Below are 23385 nucleotides of genomic sequence, written 5' to 3'. Positions count from 1 at the left end.
ACTCTTTCTCCAGCACGGGAGGGGTGCATCCGTTGATGTATCGATGCATTAGATGTGTATTAGGTACCTAATTTGTTACCTAGGGTATAAAACGCATGTACTGGGGTGCAACTTGTGAGACACTGCTTTGGGCTGAATGTCCCCTTTTGTCTCCCTTTATTCTATAGTGCACTAGAATAAAGCTGGTTTTGGCTCTAAGTCTCGTCTCAGGCTCTGTTTGGCTCGGGTCTGGGGTCCACCCGGGTTTGCCCCAGCTGTTGACTGGCTCAGTCCAGTAACACCATCTATTTGCCAGGAAGTGAGAGGACCGGATGCCATGATCTTAGTTTTCTTAATGTTGAGTTTCAAGCCAACTTTTGCGCTCTCCTCCTTCACCTGCATCAAGAGGCTCTTTAGTTCCTCTTCACTTTCTGCCATGAGAGTGGTCTCATCTGCATATCTGAGGTTGTTGATATTTCTCCCAGCAATCTTAATTCCAACTTGTGATTCATCTAGCCTGGCCTTTCGCCTGATGTGCTCTGCATATAAGTTAAATAGGCGGGGGGACAATATATTGTATGTATATATTATACATTATATATACTATAGTTGAATGCTATAATAATATAATACACACACAAGTAACGACTACAATATAATTTATTTTAATGTTTTGGTTTTTATGATATTTGTGTTGCATTTTATTGTTTTGTTTTATCCACGGATGTAAACTGCTCGGAGAATTTCAGTATAGAAATGGAATAATAATAACATTCACAATATTATAATACTAATCATTAATATTAAATTTTGATAATGCTTCCTGAAAGGTGCATGTAGTCCCACAAGATGGGGCTTGAACATTGCATCCGCTATCCAGCAGCAGCCATCCGAACATTGGATTGGAAAGTATCTAAAACCCCCAAATGTTTAATAATAAGATTAGTGGAAGCTAACAAACTACACTTTGTTCTAGGACTCCCACTTTAAGAAAAGAACTAAATAAACTGGACAAGGTTGTGAGGATCTTAATAATCTGACAGTGAGAAAGGATCTAGTAATGACTGAATAATGGAAGAGTGGGAAGGAGCCATGAAGGCCTTCGAGTCCAACTGACGAACTAGCGCTGGTACAGTCCATCCCCTGCCCAAGCGAATTTGTAATTGGGCAGTCATTTTCCAAGGCCCACCTGCTGAGCAAAAGGGACATGACCTGGTGTACGTTTGCCCAAAATGCTCAACAGGGGAAGGTTTTCTTTTAAAGATTTATTCTCCAGAATAACCAACTGCCAAGAATCAGTTCCAGTTGGCGCACCTGAGCAGTCCTCAGTCAGTCCGTTTATACATTAAAGGCTTACAGGTATTAGCCAACACTTTCCAGTAGATTGCATTAGTTCCCTGCCTGCATACCAAAGCATGCAGGAACCCAAAGCAGAAAAAAGGAGGAGGGGAGCCGGAGAGGAGGGTGGGATGGGGTGGTGTGAATTGCCCTTTGTTTGCACCATTATCTGTCAAGGGCCAACTGGCCCCCTCCGGAATGGAATAGTGTCTGGTTAAGTTCAGCTACATTTCAAGGATGCAACACATGCCGATTTCTAAAAAAGAGGGTTTTTCTCCGGCTTAGCTATGTGTCAACGATTGCATGATTTAACCAATAAAAGTTACGCCTCTTGATCTGTACATGACACCCATCTCAGTTTGGCTCGATTTGGCTGAGGGTTCCAGAAGCTGACCTGCATTATATAGGGCCCTTTGGTCTTTAAAAAGCTGCTATTTGATTACGCTGGACAGCTGCCACAGGGCTAGCGAGGTTCAGGGACCAGAGGAACCCAATGGGACAGGTTTCCCAGCAGAGTCAAAGGGAGCAGATGCCCTTTCTCTCCATCTGCTGCAGCCTGATGGCATGGCTATAAATGCATTTGTTAATGGTTGTGGTATTGGAATTGTCCCTTTCCAACAGGGCTCAACTGGGTGTAACGGCCTGCATGGGCTGCAGTTTGACCTGGTGGATGCCTGCCTGCCTGCCTGCCATGCCACCATCAAAATCCACAAGGCATCAGTTGTGAAAGACAGCCATGGAAATCACAGCTCTGAACCCATCCCTGAAGCCACCCACTGCCCTCCAGTCACATTTTTTAACAGATGCACGACACGGCCTTTTATCTGTCTAGCTCACAAAGCCTTATGCCACCACTCCTACGGTGCCAAAAGATGTTTGGCTGCTTTTGTTGGGAGAGACGAACCCAAGTACCTGGCTGGAATTCCTCCCAGTTCTAGTTTCCTTGAGATGGCAGACTTCCCAGCTTGGATGGAAAAGCAAAGACTTTTCTGCCCGGTCTTCAGCTAAGCAGTTTTGAAATAGAAGACAGAGCATATGCTCTTCCTTTGAATAATAGATCCCCTGCAGTGCCTTGGCAGAAATATACTAAATGTTGTTATTATTTTGTGCCATCAAGTTGTCTCCAACTTAGGGCAACCTTGTCGATTAAAACCCTTCAAAACGTCCTATTCACAACAGTTCTGCTCAGCTCTTATAAGTTCAAGGTAGTGGCTACAGTGTTGGTTAAAAAAAAAAAAAAAACAAGGATAACCTAAACACATTAAATCAAAATCATTTATTGGTAGACAAAACATTTAATGTTTATGATGTTTTACTATCAGGAATCTGACACACAACTATTTCCCAGACAATTTAATGCTCTGCAGTAGAATGTAGTGGCCTTTGAGAGAGCTTCTGATCTGCGCCGATGCTATAAAACTGGACAGCTTTAAAAATAGTTACACATTGCATAATTCTAAATCACTGCCCAGCGCATGCTCGCCTTAAAATTGCAATACTATTTCTTGAAAGGCCGGCCAACTTAGAAAGCGCTCGTCGCCAGAATGTGTCGTTTCCCAGAGTTTACCCGCTGTGGTCAGCCCCATCCATCCATCGTTCTGTGGGGAGGGCTGGGGTGGGAAAGCTCACCTGCACTGCCAGGTGTTCCAGTCCCAGCTGCTGCATTTCAGCTGTGTGAATTGACATGGTGCCATCAGGTGGGGTTGACATGATGCCGTGCCTTAAAAACGGCTCTGCAAGGAGAGAAGATGGCTCAGTGCCGGGTGCTGGCATCACTAGGAGCGAGGAGGAGCAGAGCAAACGAGACTCGTTCATGGGCTCTTCTTGCATTAGCTTGAGATCAGTCTTTGCTCCCCTCTCCCCCCAATTTTTAAAGGCTGCAGGCACCGCTACAGCCTGGCACACAGCACCATGGGACCTGCAGGCGGAGAGGACCGTGCAAACCAAAAAAAGTCACGGAAGTGTTTCTCAGACGTGATTATACCTCCATGGGGATCTCAAAAGGAATCAAAAGGGGATTTGTATACTTCATTTGGATCGTTTCGTGGTTTGGGACTTCTAAAAAAAATCTCTAAACTATGTAAGGTGAACAAAAATTCTCATTTGTGACATTTTCGTTGGATCTTACAAAGAAATTGTCTAACTGTAGATTTTGGACCAATGTGCTTTCAAAGTCTATTTTCTCAAAACAGCCAAACATTTCATATGTTGAATAACACATGGTAAAAGCTACCTCAGAACTGCAACAATGATTTTGGAATGCCAAATCCACAACATGAGATCTTTCCTCTGATTAACAGCAGCACCTCCCCCAGCTGATATATTGAATACTTTCCACAGTGATCAAGAAGGCATATTTGTCGAAACAAAGGCAGTGCTTTATAGTGGCTCTTTTTAAGTGGCAGTGGTTATTCTTAATGTAACTGAGGATCAGTAGAATGCTTTGTCTTCATAAATTATAATAAATATTTTATCTCACCTCAGAAAGCTGTCGTACAAATCCACAGAAACACTGTTGCTCAAAGGAGCCATTACCCCATTCAGAAGCCATTCCACGACATTTCAGACTCTCAAAAGCAATTTCTCTTTTAGCATACGGTCGAGGTTTTCTGATTCCGTCTCCCTGGCAGTGACCCATTTCTCCTGCTTTCCCCCCTCTCGTCTGCAGCCACTGCCAGAGAGAGAAATCAAAACAGCAGAGCGGTATTTCCCTCTTACTTTGCGACAAGAGCAAGCTGAGGCCCTTTCGGGGTGCAGGACGCTCCCTGCCTGCCCCAGGTGTGGAGCCAGGCACAGGCTGCAAGTGGTCTCCAAATGCAAATGCCGAGGCTGACAGCTGCCACTGGCGCATCTGCCAATGCGGCCCCCCTTGAAGAAGCTTCGGTGTGACTCAAAGATGCAGCAGCTCAGGCTGGAGTTTCTTCAGCTCCTCTGTCATCTGCTGAATGGAAGGAAGGACGGAAGGAAGGAAGGACGGATGGACGGACGGACGGATGGTGTGGCTGTTTGGCAAATGTAGAAACATACAGACACACACTGGGGTACTCAGTTTATTGCCAGGGATTCCTCTAGTCCAAGCTTTACTGAAAAGTATGGTGTGTCAGATGCCCTGATGCATCCTGGGAAGGAGAAAACACACATCTGAATGAACTTCAGACCCATCAGGCTTCTTCAGCAAGTAAGGCAGATGCGGTCCAGCATGGGCTGATTCTATTTGCTGTCAAGTTTGGGCCACCATTTTGGAATGGAGGCAGTGAGGCTCACATGGGAGTCGCCGGAGACTTTTAGGTGCAGGGGTTCGTTTATGTTAGCCAATCGCAGGAGGGCGATGCCAAGCTGGTCCACCCCAGCCCGGTACTTTCCGGCAGACTTCCCTGATTCCGAAACGATCTCAGCCCCCTCGGGGATGCTCTCGGAAGGCACAGGAGATGAAAGCTCTATTGGTAAGAGGCGCTTTCGAATGACACCCATGTGGTGGGTCCTAGCTGTTAACTCCTGACCTATGTAACAGCCTTTTGTGAAACTGATCCCGTTCATATAAGCCAGGTTGGATTCCAGAGGCAAAGCTATTCCAGAAGGTAGGTCTTTGATGCCTTCGGGGACACCTGGAAAAGAAAGGTAAGCATGAACATCAGCCACAACTTAATAGCAACTTGCGAGGCAATACTGTAGATTATTTGGGGCTGTTGCTGGCTACGGCCGAGAAGTTTTGGATGGGGTCAAACCCAGTGATCAAATTCCCAAAGTTTATAGACGTGAGGCAGCAGCATTGTCCTAGAATCTGCTTTTGCTGCACACAGTCTTCAACATTTGACAGAAAAGGTAGTTTATAACAACTGCTTGGAGACCCTTTCGAGTTCTGGCTCTTTTTCAGCCAGTTTGGAGGGGTATAATCAGTCATGAAGAATCCCGTTTATACTCTCCAAAACGTAAGTCTCTGTGGTGCAGATGCTCAACATGTTCAGGAAAAGCACCTGATGTTGTTTTAGTCTGAAGCAAAGTTTTTTGCTTACATAAGCAGCATAAAAACCACTAGTCCAAAACCCCTCTTTTCTCATGATTGAGACAGTAATGCAAACTGTAAGGTTCCATTGAGTTCTGTGGAGCTTACTCTCAAGGAAGTGCACACAGGATTGCAGATCTGAGCCATAAAAACCATGAACAAAACGAGGGAAGCTGCAGGGTTATGTTAAATTAACAGTAACAACTGTCAGAGCAGATTTTCTGGGCATTACTCGCACATAACCCCAGTCCTCTACCAGCTTCACTGGCTCCCCATCGAAGTCCGGGCTCAATTCAAGGTGCTGGTAATCACCTACAAAGCCCTTAACGGCTTGGGACCTGGACACCTGAAGGAATGCCTTCTTCCGTATTTGCCCTCCCGCCCCTTGAGATCAGCCGCAGAGGCCCTCCTCTGGGAACCCTCTGTGAAAGATATTAGGAGGGTGAGTACCCGGAGGAGGGCCTTCTCTGCGGTGGCGCCCCACCTATGGAATGCGCTCCCCAGAGAGGCCCGCCTGGCGCCATCGTTATTTGTTTTTTGGCGCCAGGCCAAGACTTTTTTATTCAAACAATATTTTAATAACTATTAATATTATTTATTGGTTTTAATTTTTACAGCCAGGGTGAATCTGGATTTTAATATGTATTGTTTATATCCATGTTTGTTTGTTTATTTTATTTTTATTTTATTTGGAAAATTTCTATGCTGCCCCATTCGCCGAAGCCTCGGGGCGGCTTACAAATAAATCAATTAAAACACTATAAATCCCGAGGCTCATGCGAATGGGACAGCATACAAACACTCCAAATAAATGAATAAATTTTCCATGAGAAGAGATGGCACATCGGCACTCAAGTGCAGGATCAATGTAGTTTAGAACTAGCTTGTCTCTGGCCCACCACAGAAGCAGGCACTTCATGGTAAGCAGTCCCAGCTTCGTGTTCTTAGGATGCCGGGGTTTTCCTGCTCCGAGGCTTGGCCACACGATAGCCCACACTGAAGAGCCCAGTGGAGCAAAGTTTAGGGAGCCAAGATTTAGAATGGGTGTCAGAAAGCACTTCCTGATGGTTAGGACCCCCAGGATACGGAATGGGCTTCCAAGGGAGGTGGAGGCCCAATCAATGAGGGTGTTCAAGAAAAGACTGGGCAACCACATGTTGGGGATTACGTGAGCGGAGCTGGCTGGAGCCGGGGGTCAGACTAGATGGCTCAGGAGACCCCTTCTGACACACTTTGTATCTATGTTTCTAAGAGGTTGCCCATCTATGCCTTAAAAGCATGGCGTTCGCCTGGGCAGAGTTCCCGAACTCACTGAGACCTAGGGAAGCCTGCTAAATCCACGGAGGGAGGACACTTAAGCTTCTCTATGTACATGCACAGTGATTTTGCCCTAATGGATCCTTAAAGCCCTTTCATTCCTCGCTGCGTACGAAGACTTATTTTAAGATGCACGTGACTTCCCAAGAAACCCCTCTGGGAACTGTTCGCTCCTACAAACGCACACACAAAAAAGCTGCCCTTCATCACTTCTCAGTAACGGGGAGATGCTACCGGAGGGGCTTTTTCTGGGTTAATGTCACATGGTTTCAATGAACAAGATTCCCTCTGGTGGGGGAAATATCATGGGAATCCCAGTTGGTGAAAGGCTTATTTGAGCAACCCAAGTACACCAGCATCCTCACATTCACGAGTCCGGTTGTCTGCAATTGGTTGCAGCGTTCTCGTGATTTCTGCAGGGAGGGATTCAGACACCAACGCTTGGCTTGGTTTGTCCGTGGATTTTTCTCACAACTCCTAGCTGATTGATCACCAGCACAGGGCATCAGGCACTTCTCGGCCACCCTTCGTTCTTTTCCAGTGGGCCAGGGTTTGAACCAAAAAAGAACGTAAACCGGTCCAATTTTATAGCCAGCAGTAAACGCCTGAAACACACATTGCTCTCCTTCGAAGTTCAGCAGTTTGCAAACATTCCACTTGCCAAATAGTGAGTCATAGGTCAATTTAAATTAATGCTTAGGAAAACCAAAGTATATCATTCACATGGTGGGGGAATCAATCATGTTAATTTCTTTTAATGTCCAGAGTGCATTAATTTGCTGAATGAAATGAATATGGCTTGCGCTTTGCATTACAGTGTGAGCCTACACAAGTTTACTCAGAAGTAAGTATTGCTGTGTTCGTTGAGGGTTACTCTCAGGAGCAGGAGCATCGGATACAACTTCAAAGTACAATTCTATACAAGCCTACTCAGAAGTAAGCCCCACCAAATTTGATGGAACTTGTTCCCAGGTAAGTTGTGTAGCATTGTATAGGATTGCAATCCTCCATACACTTGCTAGGATGCCCTTTCAGAGGCATTTCTGAGCAAAACCATACAGGACTGCCTGGTCCCAATCTGGCAGCATTTCCTCCACTGCCATTGAAATGAATGGGGCTGTCACAGGAAGACAGCTTCCAAATGTACCCCTGGAACATAAGGAGTATCGGTTTATTTACTTATTCATGTATTAGATTTATTTTCCTCTCAATCTTATCCCTGCAACAAGAATCCTGTGAGGTAGCTTGTGCTGAAAATCTTCACCTGGTCCACACCAGCTGGCCTCGTGGCTGAGCAACAGCTGGAACCTGGACTGCCTGAGGGCCAGAGCCGTGCTCTTAACCACTACGCCACACTGGCTCTTCCATAGGTTCCCACAGTCTCTCTTCTAACAACCTGGCATTCATACTAAACAATCCAGGAATGGGGCATCCACGGTTTGTTTAGCTCCTCCCACTTGCAGCAGGGGCTGCTTGGTGGTGGGATTCAACGTGCGTTCTCACTCAACATTCAACAACACAGGAAAAACAGAAAAGAAAACGGCCAAGCCGTGGCCATTGTTTGGTTATGACACAAGAAAGCAGGCAGATTAATGCAGTATTTTGTGGCGAAATCTACACTCCACTGACATCAGTGGCGAACCACCCGTGGATTTTCGCGTCGCCAGTTAATTATGGGGACAATGCTCAGAACATTCTTCTCCTCCTCAAGTCCTGTGGAAATCAAGAACAGCGCAAGGCCAGATCCCAGCTTCAGTAAAATGAACGGGGCCCTTAGGAAACTGTAAAATTCTTGCTTGACAAGCATCCTTCCAAGTTTGCATGTGCCTGGCCATCTCTCTAAGCCTGTTCCTCTGAAAATGCTCCTCCAAGGAAAAAGTTCACCAGCTCAGAGCCAAACAGCTCCCTCACCACAAACTGTTCCTGAATATATTGTTGGTTTGGGTAATTCCCCAACTCAACCGATCTTAGTGATGGGCTAAGCAGGAACAGCTTCGGATCCCAAAATAAAGAGACTCTTTCACAAGCACTGGGTATATGGGAAGTCTGTTTTCATGCTTTGGGGCATGTTCCCTGCCCCCATTAGGAGAGCTATTTTTAATACTTGGTGGAAAACTTTACGAAGAAGAAAACTTCTAGTTCTTGTTCATATGATGATGCGATTTGTAAAACAAAGCTTACAGTCAGATGAGTCCTGCTTGTCGCTCCAGATAGCATTATAGGACTGGTTATGCTGGAAACCCTACGACTTCCCCAGCCTTTCGTAACGTGTGTAGTGGGGAAATAAGATGCAGGTTTTGAGCATGTTTCATAGTTTTGTACAGACAGAAAAACTGAGTATAACATTTTCCCGATGGCACTACTCAGGTTGCCAGGATTGTGGAGGCACAACAGAAAGCTCCCCCCCCCCCCACCCAGCCCACTTCACACAGAGACTGCAATCGGGTTAGTATCAAAGGTTAGTCTTGTGTCGAGTAGACCCACTGGAATGAATGGGATTTAAGTTACGCACCACCGACTTAAGGCTAATTCATTTGAATTGGTCTGCTCTAAGTACAGCTAAGATTGGCCGTGAGCCCCCGCATAAGAACATGAGAAAAGCGTGGATCCATCTAGTCCAGCCCTCCGTACACATGGTGGCAAGCCAGTTGCCCACGGGATCCCTCCAGCAGGATGCGCGCAAGAACTCCTCCTGCCCAAGCTCCTCAGCAACGGGCGTGTGCAGGCAGGCTGCCACTGGTGAACAAGGAAGCCCCTGGCCAGCAAGGCTAGTAGCCACTGAAAGCCTTCTCTCTCGTGCATCTGTCCAGTTCGGTTTTTTTAAGCCATCCAGACTGGGGGCCTTCACCACTTCCTGTGTTAGCAAATGCCATAGTTTAACTACACATTGTATTTCCTTTTACCTGCCCCAACCTCCCACCTGTCAGCTCCATAGGATGACCCCAGATTGAGTGTCTGGGGAGAGGGAAAACAAGGTCTCCCCCTATCCTTTCTCCATGCATTATGTCAAGCACCTCTGTTCTGTCTCCCCTTCCTTACTTTTCCTCTAAGCTGAACAGTCCCAGTCGCAGCACCTGCTCCTCACAGGGGAGCAGCTCCAGCCCCTGACCATCTTTGCTGCCCTTCTTCCGACTCAACAACATGCTTTTTCAGGTAAGGCAACCAGAACTGGGCACACTATTCCAAGGAAATGTATTAAGAAAAAGAGTAACTCAGGCAGGTAATTCAGCCTACCCTCCTCTCTAGCAGGCAATTTGTACAATCATTCCCCCCCCCCCTTATGCGCCTCCTGAAATGGTATAGTCCGGCACAGACAACCAGAAATATATTGCTTCAGCGCTCAGGAATGACTTCCTAAAGCCTAAAAAAATTAAAAGGTGACAGAGGAAACAAACTTACAGGGCACTTGTAGAACCGCCTGCTTCAGTCACTTCATGATTCAGTTTCAGGGAAATGGTTTTATCCTCCCCTCTCCCTTTGCCCCCCCCCCCATTTGCTAAATTCTCAATATTGTCCCCAAACCTATACATTCCATTTGGGATGCATTTGCATAATGTAAAAAGTATTATTCTGGCTAACAGGTGTGGAAACTATAGACAGTATGACGCATGGTTCGCATCCTACCGCGACCCCCACATGAAACACAGTTCCTTAATCCCGCCCTCGTCCAACCTGCTTCCAGGAGAAATGGTCAAAGGAATCCACAGGTGGGAGCGGCTTTACCTTGTCTGTACCTGTGCCGATGGTAATCCTCAACCTCTCCGATCTGGCTTCCCGGGACAATCTCGAGTGGGTCTGTGCCTTTGCTGGTTATCAGCCTCCACCCCATAACATCCGCTCTGGGGTCAGGTGTCACAAGCACAGCTTTGTGGGGGCACTGCTGGAATCCGTGGGACGCGTCCTCCGACGGCCCCTTTGGAATGGCAGCCCACACAGCCAGGTCAGGGCAGCAGGTGATGCTGACTTTCCTCCGGATCTTGTACAGTTTCAGATGCTTCTGGAAGGCGTCCAAGGCAGCGGCATCGCACTCCAGCACAAGGTGGGGCTCTTCTCGCGGGCTCTCGTGGATCCTGAAACGATCCGACGGCGTGAGGAAACAGAGCTGCCCTCGCCCCCGACCCAGCTCCCTCCTCTGCCGAGGGGACCTGCAGCCTTTGCGGGTGGCTGCGGTTCAGACACCCACGGCAGCTTCCCACAGCGCTGGGGAGCGAAATCTCTCTTGGGGGGAGGGCCCGCCTCGACCCCGGACAGCACTGCGGCGGTGGAAGGGCCAAAAGCGACACGGCGAAGGCAACGTACCAAAAGCACCAGCACATTTTGGCTTAGACAGAAGCAGCCTCAGGAGAGGCACTTTGACCTTTTGAAGGGGGTGGTGGGAGGACAAAGGCTGGAAAACCAGGTGGGGGAGCAATTGTGTTTTGGGCAGCTCCAGAAAGCCTGCCTGGCTCTCTCGGGTCTAAACTCTCTCCTACCTCTTCCCCACACTCGATGAAACAAAACCCAAGAAGTTCTCCTTGGCTGACTTGAATACTTTCCTTCCAAGAATGTATTAAACTACAAGGACAGTTTGAACTTATGCCCTGCTTTAAGCGTTTCAACATGTTTGTTTCTTACAAGGAACAAGTCATTTAAAACGGATACAACTGGACAAAACTTCCATTGAGTTCTATCAGCACGGAAGTAACGGAAAGTGGAATTTGCTTGGAAATGTGTTACACAGTATTTACTTGCTTGCAATTCTGCCATGGACTGTCATCAGCCTTGAAGATGCTGCCTTGCCTTGCCATGCAGACCTCGATCCAGGCGGGATAAGGAATCTGCATTTCACCCACCCAGAGGAGCTTCCATTATTTGGGGCCTGCATGCATCATATTTTAGTATGCATATTCAAGTATATTTTCATAAATTTTGCGCTTTTGGAACTTATCTAATACAGATTTTTTCCATTATATCTCAATGGTGTGTATCTGATATATCATTATTATTATTATTATTATTATTATTATTATTATTATTACATTTCTATGCCGCCCCTTGCCGAAGCCTCGGGGCGGCTTACAACACAATAAAATACATTGAAATACAATAGAACATAATAAATTACCACCAAATACAAAAATACAAAAAATACACTGAGATACAAACATAATAATATAAAATTAAAATTAACAGTATAAAATAAGTAAATAAAGAATATAGGAGGAGAAAAGAGAAGGAAGAAGAAGTTGCCCTGGCCAGATCATATATTTTAACAATTAAAATGATGTTTAAATAAAAAGGTCTTTATCTGGCGCCGAAAAACCAGTAATGACGGTGCCAGGCGGACCCGTGAAAGCAAAGCTAGAGCCTCTGCTATCTGCAAAATCTTTGCCGCTTCTATGTAGGTACCCACTTCTTGTCACAGTGGGTGCAATTCTTTTCTGTCTGTGTGGAAGGGTTGTTCCAGATGCTTTTCTATGGCCAGTACACAATTCACACTTTACCTTTCTGTGTTAGGGTATTTGAGCCTATGGGAATGAGGCAGTATGGAAAAATTAAAATAAAATCAAAGGTTGTCCTGGGTCTTGAGCGCTGCACAGAAGTATACCCTGGACCCCACCCATTGCTCAGGGGTGGAAAGGGTGTAGGGGCTTGCATGTGTGTGCAAGTTTTTCTTTGTGCATCATCACAACCGACTGCAAATCAAACCGAAAACAATTTGCTTAGAAGGCAGGATATAAAGTTAAATAAAATACTGCTTGAGACTGAATGGCAAAACCCACCGTGACCTGGGTTGCATGATGGCAAAATCTGGGCTATTTAACCCCTAATTTGCCCTAGAATGCTGGACACATTCTGTGGCCATTTTAAATATTCAGTCCTCAAATGGGCTCATTGGGGTTTGCTAGGCGACATCGAAACACTTAAATCATGGGTTAAACAATGCACAGAAGGGTTCAATATTCAGAAAGGCTGCAGAAGGTGCTCAGCACATGCCATGGCAAATCGTGTATTAATTAATGCAGGTTTCATCAGTGCTGTGTGCAAACAGCCTTACTGTCAATGGTGCACTCATGTCTAAGTGGCTAGACTCTTCATGGAATAAACACAGGATCAGAAAAGGATAGGAAGCTGAAGTCAGAATGTATTGCTAATTTATATATTTTTATCTATAGCGCGCCTTTGACCCTTTCAAGGCACTCAAGGCGGCTCCCATCCTTCTCCCACTCTCCATTTCATCCTCGCCACAACAACCCTGTGAGGTGGGTCGGACTGAGTCTGTGACTCGGGGAGTTCCGTGCCTGAGCGGGAACGAGAACCCCCGGGTCCCAGTCCGGCCATTACAACACACTGACTCTGCGCGGGGCGAAGCCGCGCGTGCGCCTTGGAGCCCCGGGGCCCGTCGGCTGCGAGCGGCGCCCCGATCCGCCCAGGTGAGGGCAAGCGGCGCGGCTCGGGCGCCCGCGGGCGCCCCCGGCCCGCTGCCAGGGCGGCGCTCACCTGTACAGGATGACGTCATAGAGGCACCTCCCCGGGACGTTGAGGGCGTGCGCGTAGAGCGCGCGAGGCGCCTCCGGGGCTCCGCCCACCGCTGCGAGGCGCGACACGTCATTGGTCAGCAAGCCCTGGAGGAAGGGCTCCGCTTCGGGGCCTTGGAGACGGAGCAGCGCGCGGCTCAACGGGAAGCAGAGGGTGGCGGCGGCGGCGGCGCCTTCCTCGCTCGCTGTCTTCGCTTGTCCGCTCAGGCACAAGGTGCGAGGGAAAGCCCACCGCATCGATCCGCTCGCCCTCACCAGCATGGCGGCCCGAGAAAACGCCAAGGGTGACGGTGCCATCCTCCCCGCCGCCATCTTGTGCGTGGCACAGTGTGAGGGAGAGGCGAAAGGGGAAGGTGGGCTGAGTGCGCATGCGCAGCCTCGGTCGCCAGAGCGGGGAGGAGCTGTTGCCCGAAGCCCCATTTCTCATTGGCTCAGACGCTTGCCTATTAGTTCGAGCAGCCACTGTGTTCGCGCCCTGGCAAGAGCTTGCAGCTTTCAACATTGCATTCCGGGAACTGTAGTCCAACGCATCTAGAGGTCACCAGGTCCTTTATTCTATGGTACTCCTCTTACTGCCTTCAGCTGAAAAAGGTGATCAGGAGGGGCTTATGTACCAACAAGAGCAACAAGTTTGTCCTTGATGGCGGGTTCAGAAAAGCCACAGCACAAAAAGAAAAGGACGAGGAGAGAAGAGGAAAACAAGCAAGCTCAATCAAGTCCGTGTGTACTGGCTGACCAGGAAGCCCGGAGAGGATCTAGGGACAGGGAAACTAGATTGCGCTGGTCTTTCAGCAGAGCTGCTTCCCAAATCTCCCTCTGCTGCAGCCTAGCAAAAGTGCTGCTAGGTAACTGTGAATCCTGTTGGCCTTCCTGGGGCAGTTCAGGAATTCTTGTTCACAGAACTGGAAGGCACTCGATCTGGGAAAAGCTTCTGTGCTTGTCAGTGCACTGTAACAAAAGCAAGCCCTTCAAGGACTTTGCATTCTAAAAATCAGCACAGAGCACAAGTAGGCAGCCTGTGGCCTTGGAGGCCTTGAGTACGGCCTTTAAAAAGCAAAAGAAAAAAAAGCCAGGTTTCCCCACAACTGCTGATCCAGCAAAGTCACTCGGCACAATACCCTATGTGTTCGGAAAGAAAAAAGTCCTACAGCTCCCAACGTATTTAAGTGGTGGTAGCTTTCTAACATTTGCTTTGAATACGCTTTGCAATGCTATGGTAACCTTGTATGGTCGTCTTTTATGATGTCTTTTATTGCTGCTTGTCTTTTATATTGTATTTTATCTGTCGTAAACTGCCCAGAGCATTCCCAGTATTGGGTGGTATAGAAATTAAATTAAACAAACAAACATATGCATGTTCACTCAGAAGAAATGGGGCTTCCTGTCAAAGTGTACATAGCTTTGAAATGCAGTGGGACTCATTTTGATGTGTCTGTGCCCCGCCAGTTATGGGCTTTGCCTTCTTGCCTCAGACAATAAAAAAAAAATTGTTAAGGCCCAAGTCTCAGCTTTTCAACACAAGAACAACACAAATCCAAACGTGAATGCACTACCCAAGAGAGGCACTCCTGCCAAACTCCATGCGGCATTTTGTGTGGCTCCCAACACTTGCATCTTTCAACACTGCATGAGCTGTTGCAGACAGGCTGGGTTGCACTTACGGTCATTGTGGTCTCAGCGCAACTCCAGGGCACTGGGTTCCAGAAGCGCGAGCAACCAGCCGGATATGCATGATCAATCAAGCACATTGGCTTAGCTTATTCCCCCACATGCAGTCCATGAAGATGTAAGTTTTTTAAAGCAAAGTGTCTTCTGCCTCTACCTCTTTGCAAGGACAAAGTCCCACATCCATGAAAATAACCGTGTGGTTGCATGGAAAGTAAGTTATTCTAAAGCAGGGAGCTGGAGTCCAGTTTTTAACAGGCTGCAGAGTCCCTCCCTCGGTTGTGAAGCATACTTGGGTCTTGTGATCACCGGCCCTCCCTGAAAAATGCACAATTCTTGCTGCACAATCAACAAATTGAGAGTTTCATTCCATTTTATTAATATTGGACTGTCAGCTTCCAACAGTTTTGTATTATTTTAATTCCATGTTGTTATTCTTGGACCCTGAACATCCAGCAGTTTAATGCTGTTTTTCAGTGTTCTATCGTTCTAAGAACAATTCGGCAGTAACACTTACATTAAAAAAATATTTACAGAAACAAAAATCCATTTTATACTGTTTCTCATACAGCTTGCCAAGTTAGTACAAAAGAAGAAGACAAAAGCATGGAAACGTCGTAACAATATAGATCTTTTATGGCCTTTTAATTTCAAGTATTTTCCAGGGGAGCGGAATGTGTGACAGCATAATCTGGCCTTCACTGTTTTGGTTTTAAACTTGAAACCGTCTCGTCGCTCTCTTAACTGCTACAACTTCCTCTAGAAAAGCCTGCAGACTCCACTAGAGCCCTGCGATTCATCTGTGGCAGATCTCTTCCAGGAAGGCCTTTACAGTTTAATTCATGGGCTGGGCGAGGCTTTTTTCAGCACCCTAAATTCCTAATTGTGTGGCGATCAGCAACATCACCCTTTCCCGCCCGCTGCCTTCTCCCTGGGGCTGCCGGCTATGTCTCCCATCACTCAGGCACATGGGAGAGGTAGTCTGATACGCCTGGAGGCTGACCCAGGAATTTCTTTTGAAAACCTTCTGCATTCTGATGCACCAGCAGTGGCATGAAAAACAGTGTCCTTCAATGGCCTTATAGCCTTCGCCCTATGGCCTGAGTGCTGAAGCACAGGCATGGCAGCCGAATCCAGCCCTCTGCCGTTTGCCGGTGGGCACACCATTTTCTTCCTGACCACCAATCATTTGCAAATGGCTTATGGGCTTGCATGCAGTTTCCCCCCCTCTTCTAAAGGGTCCTCTCCATTTCGGTTACTGGCATTAAAAGCTTCCAGCCAAAACACGCTGGCATTTTCAACCCCCGGTACATGTGGCCCTGCTGGTTACTGGAATGCAGCCCAAGAGTTTCTTTGAACTGGGACTCGGCTTTTGGGTTGAAAATCCAGCACCCATCCTGTGGATTCTGTGCAATCGAACTGGAGTGTAAACTGAATTAACTGTTTATCTTGGTCCAAAAAAGGTAATTTGCAGAACCATCTCTGCATCCATAGAAAACTGAACACTCCTAGGCAGGTGGTTCTTGTAATTGTTCCTTTCTTTTCCCACTTCCAGAATGAGATTATCAGCCCTGGCTTGTAGGAAATGGCTGGAAAACTTGAGGAGCCTGAACAACCTTCTCTCCCTCCTTACTCTAGAGTTGTGCTGGGCAAGAACTTCGAGGAGGATGGGCTGATCCACTCAACCACCTGGACACCGTGAAATCACTGCCGGACAAAGTGTTTTTTCTTGTGTCGCCCTTTTCACATCCGCCTTTCGAAACACAGCAAACTAATCCCAGTATATCCAAGCACTGATCCCAGTCCTGGACAGAGAGGTAAAACAAAAATCTATTGGGAATTAACTATATGTCCCAAACATATAGAATATAATGAATAAACAGCATCTTTTTTTCACTTTGTCCCCCAGAAGAGATTCAGCAAGGTCGCTAAATGTTCATTCTGGGGCCAGAAGCAAGGAGAGGAGGCTGTACCTGTTGCATTGTTGATCTGTTTGTGTTCTTCTGTTAGTGCGGAGGGTGACGACTTTGACTTGACTTCCTTGCTCACATGTCCCAATCTGGTCCAAGGTGGTCCTGCAGCCCTTTCCCAGCCTTTTCCCCAATATATCAGTTAGTGGGTGGTATCGTGCAGCCCCCCCATATGGGCTGAGTGACTACCATGCGAAAGCTTTGAGAACAATAGGCCCGTATTTTTGGCATTTTGTCCCCACCCAGTACTGGAATGTTGTACTCCCCCCCCCGCAAAGTTTTTCTGCAACATAATTTGACCTTGGGGTGAAAAAAAGATTTGCACCCCTTCTGTGGGCCATTGTGCTTTTCAATGTGGAGGCAGCTCCGACCTTAAATGCCTTCTATTGTCCCTCAGGGCTGCATAAACGTGTATATACCTATTGTTTTCCGGGGGTGGCTTGCTATGTGCTAACCAGTATACCAGAAATGTGGGGAGAAAGCGTAGGGCATCTCGTCCTGCCCGTGAGCATCTGAAGGCCAACGAGCGGCCTACTCTCAGAAACAGACGCTGGCTCTGCAGGGCTGTTCGTAGTATGTTCGGGATTCCATTTCTGTTCGGTGTTAGCCTGGAGTGGCAGCATTTGCTCCGGGGGGGGGGGGGGCAATGCTGCACCACGCCTAAACTGCACCCCCAGCTCAAAACCTCCCCGCAGAGGAGCCCATATAAATGACCAACGCCCTGCTTTGGGGCTTGTCTTCCTGGACCTTCGCCCCCAGCCGTGCCCCTTGGCAGTTTCATTCCACAGAGGAATGGGACAGCCTTCCTTAGGGCTGATTTTTCCCTACACAGTGTGTGTAGAGAGAGAGAGAGAGAGTTGGAAGCGTGCTGCCCTGTTAAAGCTACTGAAGGCACTTTGGTTTAGGGACGAACCCCTCCTCACCCCGAATGTTGAACAAATGCAACCTTACGACCTGCTATGACGTCGGCCAAACTGCCACGCACCTCAGTCCCAGTCCGCTTCTCCGGCATCTTGCCGACACATGAACGAGTAAATAGCATGCATCTCTGACGTGGTGACTCACGAAAAGCAAGAGGAGAAATCCGAGGGGTTATTTCCAAGACTTCAGCTGCGCGTCTGAAAGCTCAACCCTGCTGAACGAGTTAACCCTACCATCACAACAGCACAGAGCATCCGGGTCTGTGCGCCTTTCGCTTGGTACCGTGCTCCTCGTATGAACGACAGCCGCTCTGCAGCATGTGGAGGCATGCCGTCTTCCACAAGTTAGTAATTAATTCAGTTAGGGGTTATTTTAGTCGTCAAAAATGCATCAGATAAGACGAATGGTTCCAGATCCCTTACCTCTAGACTATGTCCTTGGATACGGGACCCCAGTTTTCTCCCTGGGCAAAACAAAGGGACCCAAACTTACACGGAAAGGTGGAATGCAGTGGTGGGTCAGCCTTTAGAAAGACCCCCACCAGAGGCGATGTAAACTGAGCAAGAAATCGGGGAATTCTTGGTGACAAGGGAAGAGAACACGTGGCCGATCAGCAAGGGGATGGCGACAGAAGCAGGCAGGGTGGCCGTGTGGGGGGCACAGAAAGGAGGAAAGAGAAGGAATCGGGAGGCAGAGAAATGAAGGAGACAGGAAAGCGGGGGCTATGCCGAAGAGCAGGCTGGGGAGGCGGCCACAGGGCAGGGGTCACCGGAGAGCCCGGAGAGACTGTCCTTTCCTCAGGAACCTTGAGTCGGGGGCCACCCCTGGTGATCAGCACCCCCTTTCTGTCTGCCAAGGGACAACGCCCCGGAACCTTCTACGAGAGAGCAAGCACGCGCACGAGGGCCAAGCACGTGAGCCTTCCCTCCGGAGGAGCGAGGAGCGGCTCCCTCTTCCCAGACGTTGCGCGAGTAGCGTAGCGGGGAGGCGGCAGCGGGCTGCGGTGACGCCTGGCCAGCCACCCCCTGCAGCGCCCGGCCAGGCCTTCCGGCTGCGACGGCCCCACGCCAGCGCTCCCTGGGACGACACCCTCGGCGACGGGAGGGTGCCGCTCCCCGCTGAAGCCCCGGCCCAGGCCTATATCCACACAGAGTTCTTCCCGTCCTTGCCGTTGGCGCTCCCCTTCTCCGAACCGGCCCTGGGCTTGGCCCCGTGCTTCTCCTGCACGGCGTTGGCGCGGTTCTGCTCGGCCACGGTGCCCCCGGAGGCGGGGCTGCCGGTCCGCGAGGCCTGCGCGGCCGCCCGGGTGTTACTGCAGCTCTGGAAGGCGACGTCCAGCTGCTCCTGGGCCCCCTGCAAGTGCTTGTGCAGGGCGGACAAGTCCGGCAGGACGTTCTCGTCCGGGCTGGCGCAGTGCTGCTCCTGGGCCACGTTGGCCAGGTTCTGCTCGTGCGCCATCAGGCTGTTGGGCACCCTGGGCTGCTTGTCCGCCTTGACCACCAGGTTGTACTCCGGGGGGTAGGAGATGTTCTTCGGGTAGGCGGCGTAGTTGTAGGGGGCCTGCCGGAAGCTGTGTACCTTTCGCTCCCGGAGGGCGTCCCGGATGGTGCCGACGCCCAGGTGGCACATCTCGGCCAGGTTGAGGAGGAGGCAGAGGCAGCTGACCACGTACATCACCAGCAGGAAGATGGTCTTCTCGGTCGGCCTGGAGACGAAGCAGTCCACGTCGTGCGGGCAGGGGTCCCGGCTGCACAGGTAGTACGGCGTCACCTCGAAGCCGTAGAGCATGTACTGGCCTATCAGGAAGCACACCTCGAAGGAGGCCCTGGTGAGCAGCTGGAAGACGTAGATCTTCATCAGGCCCTCCTCCTGGATGTGTCGCCGGCCGTCGTGCTTCTGCTGGTCCTTCTTCTTCTTCTTCTCCTCCTCCTTCGTGCTGGCCTTCTCCTCGCGCTCCCCAGCCTCCTCCACGATCATGGGCTCCTCCTCGTCCGCCCCCAGGGGGTCTTCCAAATTGCGGGCCGGCTGCCAGTTGAGGGCAAACTGCTTCTTCTTCTTGAAGGCCTGGGTCCGTCTCTTCTCCTCCTCGGAGGACCTCGCGATCCTGTGGATGGCATAGCCCAGGTAGATGACGGACGGGGTGGAGATCATGATGATCTGGAAGACCCAGAAGCGGACGTGCGACAGCGGCGCGAAGGCGTCGTAACAGACGTTGTCGCAGCCAGGCTGCTTCGTGTTGCAGGTGAACTTGCTCTGCTCATCCGAGTAGATGGACTCGCCTCCGACGGCCGTCAGGACGATGCGGAAGACGATCAGGACCGTCAGCCAGATCTTCCCCACGAAGGTGGAGTGGTTGTGGATTTCTTCTAGCAGGCGTGTTAGGAAACTCCAGCTCATGTTGGTCATAGGGGCTAATCATTTAGGACCTGCAGGGAGACAAAGCATTTGGGGCACGGTCAGTCCCGATCTGCCGCACAGAAGCGCCTGCTCCGCCCGGGGGGCAGCACTTTCCCACGGCACGAGGGTGCAGAACCCCTTCGGCCCGGAGATGGTATTCAAAGCTGGAGAAGCACAGGGGACTGCGCCCCAGGCGTGGCTGAGGCCGACGGCAACAGGGGAGTGGGGGAAAGGACCTGCATCTATCACCTTAAAGAGCTTACTGCCAGTTAAATAAGCCTTAGGAGGGCCATTTCAGCCTTTCTGAATGGCAACGGAACTGTGCAAAAACCGGGCACTGCCAAGTGATCAGCAGGCGGGGAAAGCAGGTGAGCCCAGGAGGAGAGACACAGGATCAGGATCTCTAGGGGCTGGATCTGGCCCTCAGGCCTGAGTTTTGGCACCCATTTTCAGGGCTGTGTACATACTGCTTTCTTAGTAATCCCCCTTGAGCACCAAATTTCACACCTGCAATTCCTTTTATCTAAGCTAAGATAGATAAAAGGAATTTAGCTAAGGCTGTTTTACCAGCTACGACCCTCTCTGGATAGGCAGAACCTGGTAAGGGTCATTCACGTACTGGTATCCTCTTGCTTAGATTACTGCAATGCGCTCTACGTGGGGCTTCCCTTGAAGACAGTCCAGAATCTGCTGGCAAGGACTGGAGGAAATCTTTTTCTTTTCCTGGTATTTTAACTGTTAGAATGATTTTACTGGTTTTAGTATTTTATTCTTGGCTGTAAATTATTGTTCTGCCTTTTATGCAGATCTATTGTCTTGTGGAGTTTTAACACCGCCTGGTTTTACTTGTTAGATTCTTAGATGTGATTTTAGTGTTACATCAGTATTTTTATAGTACATTTTTATTTTACTGTATCATTTTTAAATCATAAGCCACCCAGGAAACCTTATGTCTAATGGGGAGGGACAAAAGTCTAACAAATGAATAAATTATGCAAACGATTTGTGGCATAGATTATGAACATGAAGCTCCTCTGCAAAGGTGCTTTCTTATGCATTATTTTCTTCTTATGCATTATTTATCTTGCCTTTGAATGCCGGGGCGACAGAGTTGTCCACACACAGGAGGAGAAAAACCGCTGCTTTTGCTCTGGGGTGTCCCCACCCGCAGGGACGGGTCTCAGCCCGGCTCGGAAGGAGACCAGCCAAAGACAAGGACTCACCGCCCTGTTCTAGTGATCTTGTGGTCCAGCAGGCAATTAGCACAGCTGCTTTCGGGCGATCACATGGGGCGGCCTTGGGGTTGTTTGAAGAAGAATTACACTAGAACAGAGGTGCCCTGTCGCAGCTGCCCAGGCATTGCCGGGGATGAAACATTAAGGCAGGGAGTCTCCCCGTCACACACTCAAAACCTTGGCATGCGATCTTTCCTTAGCAGTGACAATGCGGACCACGCTTCGGGCCCGCCAGGGGGAAGCTAGAATGGAAATCATTACAAGACCTGATGCTTGGCCTTTCTGTCATGCTTTAGGCGGACTCTCCCAAGTGAGAGCCTTCCAGAGGCGTTGGATTGCCGCTCCCATCCTTCCCAGTGTGAGAGTTATGGGAGTTATAGTCCAACACTTCTGAAGGGCACCAACTTGGGAAAGGCTGCTTTAGTGTCCAAAGCACTTAAAAGGGACTGTCTCGGTTGTTCTTACAACAGCCCTGCAGTGCAGGACGCAGGCGAAGCTGCACAGAACGGGAGAGGACTGGGGAAGGAGTCCAGGGGTCTGGGATACAGCTCAGAGGAGAAGAAAGCTCTTCTGAGGCTCCTGCCCCAATTCCAAGGGAACCCCAGAAGCAGATGCCGAGCGGCCTTCCCGCCAGTGCCGGGGGCCATCCCAGGAGGCGGGAGAGCGTCAAGTGCCCCATCGCTGCCCTGGCTGCTAAGCGGCGGTCGGCTGGAGGTGGGCAAAGGACAGCAGGGCACGAATGAGAATCGCTCAGCGGGGAAAAGGGGCTTCGGAGTGGCCTAGATTCCAAGCATGGCCGATGTAAAGGGTTCCTTGTATAATGGGAGTTGTAAGGACGGCTTTGTTCGAAGCGTGACTAATCAGCAGTAATGGACTCGCTCCTCTTGCAAATTCATTTCTGCACCACTCTTGCGCTGGGTGGGCTTGGGCGGCCACGGTATCTCAAACCAGGCTTCATACTTGGAGGCATGTGACATGGCAGGGCTGGGCCGAGCGACCTTCTTTCTTGGAAATATAATGCAGTTTTATAACACAGCGGATGAGCAACTCAGTCCTAAGCAACTCAGGACAGGGAGGGGGCACCATGTGGCTCCAACAGGCACCCTCACCAGTGCCGTGGAGGGATCAAGGCACAGGCCGCAGGCTTGCCTTCTCCCCGCTCCACGAGGCTGCGGCGCATGTGTGAGCATCGGCTCCGTCGGGCAGCGCTGCCCTTGCTTCCACGGCCCCCTGCCCGATGGCAGCCAGGACACCTTTGCAACACACGCGAGCACGTCGCGAAGTCATGGGGCCACGTCACGTGGCCAGAGGCGTGTGGGCGGGGTGTGTGTCAGAGTGACCACTGCAGAGATGCTTCTGCACGGCTGATCCCACACGTGCAGGCCACTGCAGGACCGCACGCCACCCCGCGGTGCCTTACGAAGTGTGGCTCCCGTCACACCATTCCCCAGAACCGTGCCCCGAAGGAGTCAAAGCCCCCAGACCTCTCTGTAGATCCGTATCAGAAATCCAGCTTCCCAGCCGTTTCCATCTCCAGCAGAAGCGGGGCGTTTGCAAACCGAATGGGGCTTTGTCCACCCAGTTCCAGAACACCTGGCGTTGCGACTGGCAACCTCACATCCATGCACAATTGCCGGGGAAAATCGTCCCCATCTCTGTGAGGTGGCCGTTAAGTTCAGAGGGATCCGGGAAGCCTTGTCCTGCCACGACTACGTCACAGATGCTTCTGTCTTGCCTCTGAAAGGCAACTCGAAGGGCTGTTCCTGGAACGGCTGAACGTGGCAGGTGAGAACCCTCCGAGAAGCATGTGCCCCAAATGGTGGAAAGGGGCCCGTTCCGCCTCCCGCGTGGACCCTCCTGCACTCCAGGCGGACCTTTCACAGCGCCCTTCCTCCTAGGGCTCCTCCTGGAACAAGCCAGGGAAGCCAAGCGGGGGGACACACCCTTCCAAAAGCGGGGCACTTCCCGTGCCTCCCCTCCCCTCCCCTCCCCTCCCCTCCCCTTTTTTTTTTTTTTTTTTTTTTTTTTTTTTTTTTTTTTTT

The 23385-nt window shown here is 49.8% G+C and overlaps 2 protein-coding genes across 3 annotated transcripts in view; both read right to left on the bottom strand.

Annotated features, from left to right (window-relative positions):
• Positions 1-2574: 2574 nt before the first annotated feature.
• IBA57 (iron-sulfur cluster assembly factor IBA57) lies at positions 2575-13487 on the bottom strand. Of its 2 annotated transcripts, none has more exons than XM_044425240.1 (3): positions 13118-13487; positions 10361-10707; positions 2575-4922 (listed from the first exon to the last, which is right to left on the bottom strand). In XM_044425240.1, exons 1-3 carry the CDS (start codon positions 13465-13467, stop codon positions 4528-4530), a joined length of 1092 nt encoding a protein of 363 aa, XP_044281175.1. In that variant the 5' UTR covers positions 13468-13487; the 3' UTR covers positions 2575-4527. The 2 variants fall into 2 exon arrangements, with proteins under 2 accessions (XP_044281175.1, XP_044281176.1); XM_044425241.1 differs by lacking the exon at positions 13118-13487 and adding an exon at positions 11365-11541.
• A 5361-nt stretch (positions 13488-18848) lies between these two features.
• Positions 18849-23385, bottom strand: part of GJC2 (gap junction protein gamma 2) — a 40793-nt gene continuing 36256 nt past the window's right edge. The window contains exon 2 of the mRNA XM_044425009.1: positions 18849-20137. Within this exon, the coding sequence (XP_044280944.1) occupies positions 18849-20117 (1269 nt within the window). The 5' untranslated portion in view covers positions 20118-20137. The remainder of the gene's footprint in view (positions 20138-23385) is intronic.

The sequence above is a fragment of the Varanus komodoensis genome, unplaced genomic scaffold (genome assembly GCF_004798865.1).
Source record: "Varanus komodoensis strain SLA01 unplaced genomic scaffold, ASM479886v1 scaffold15, whole genome shotgun sequence".
In the NCBI taxonomy this organism is placed as follows: domain Eukaryota; kingdom Metazoa; phylum Chordata; class Lepidosauria; order Squamata; family Varanidae; genus Varanus; species Varanus komodoensis.
The sequence above is the reverse complement of the archived record's forward strand: the minus strand, read 5'-3'. Positions and strand labels throughout refer to the sequence as shown.

Bases quoted from the DNA above. Each gene is read 5' to 3' on its own strand.
- IBA57 (XM_044425240.1), bottom strand. From the start codon at position 13,467: ATGGCGGCGGGGAGGATGGCACCGTCACCCTTGGCGTTTTCTCGGGCC. The intron at 10,708-13,117 runs GTGAGCGCCGCC...GGATCGTTTCAG, and splicing joins TATGACGTCATCCTGTACAG to GATCCACGAGAGCCCGCGAG. The intron at 4,923-10,360 runs GTAAAGCCGCTC...TTTCTTTTCCAG, and splicing joins TCGGCACAGGTACAGACAAG to GTGTCCCCGAAGGCATCAAA.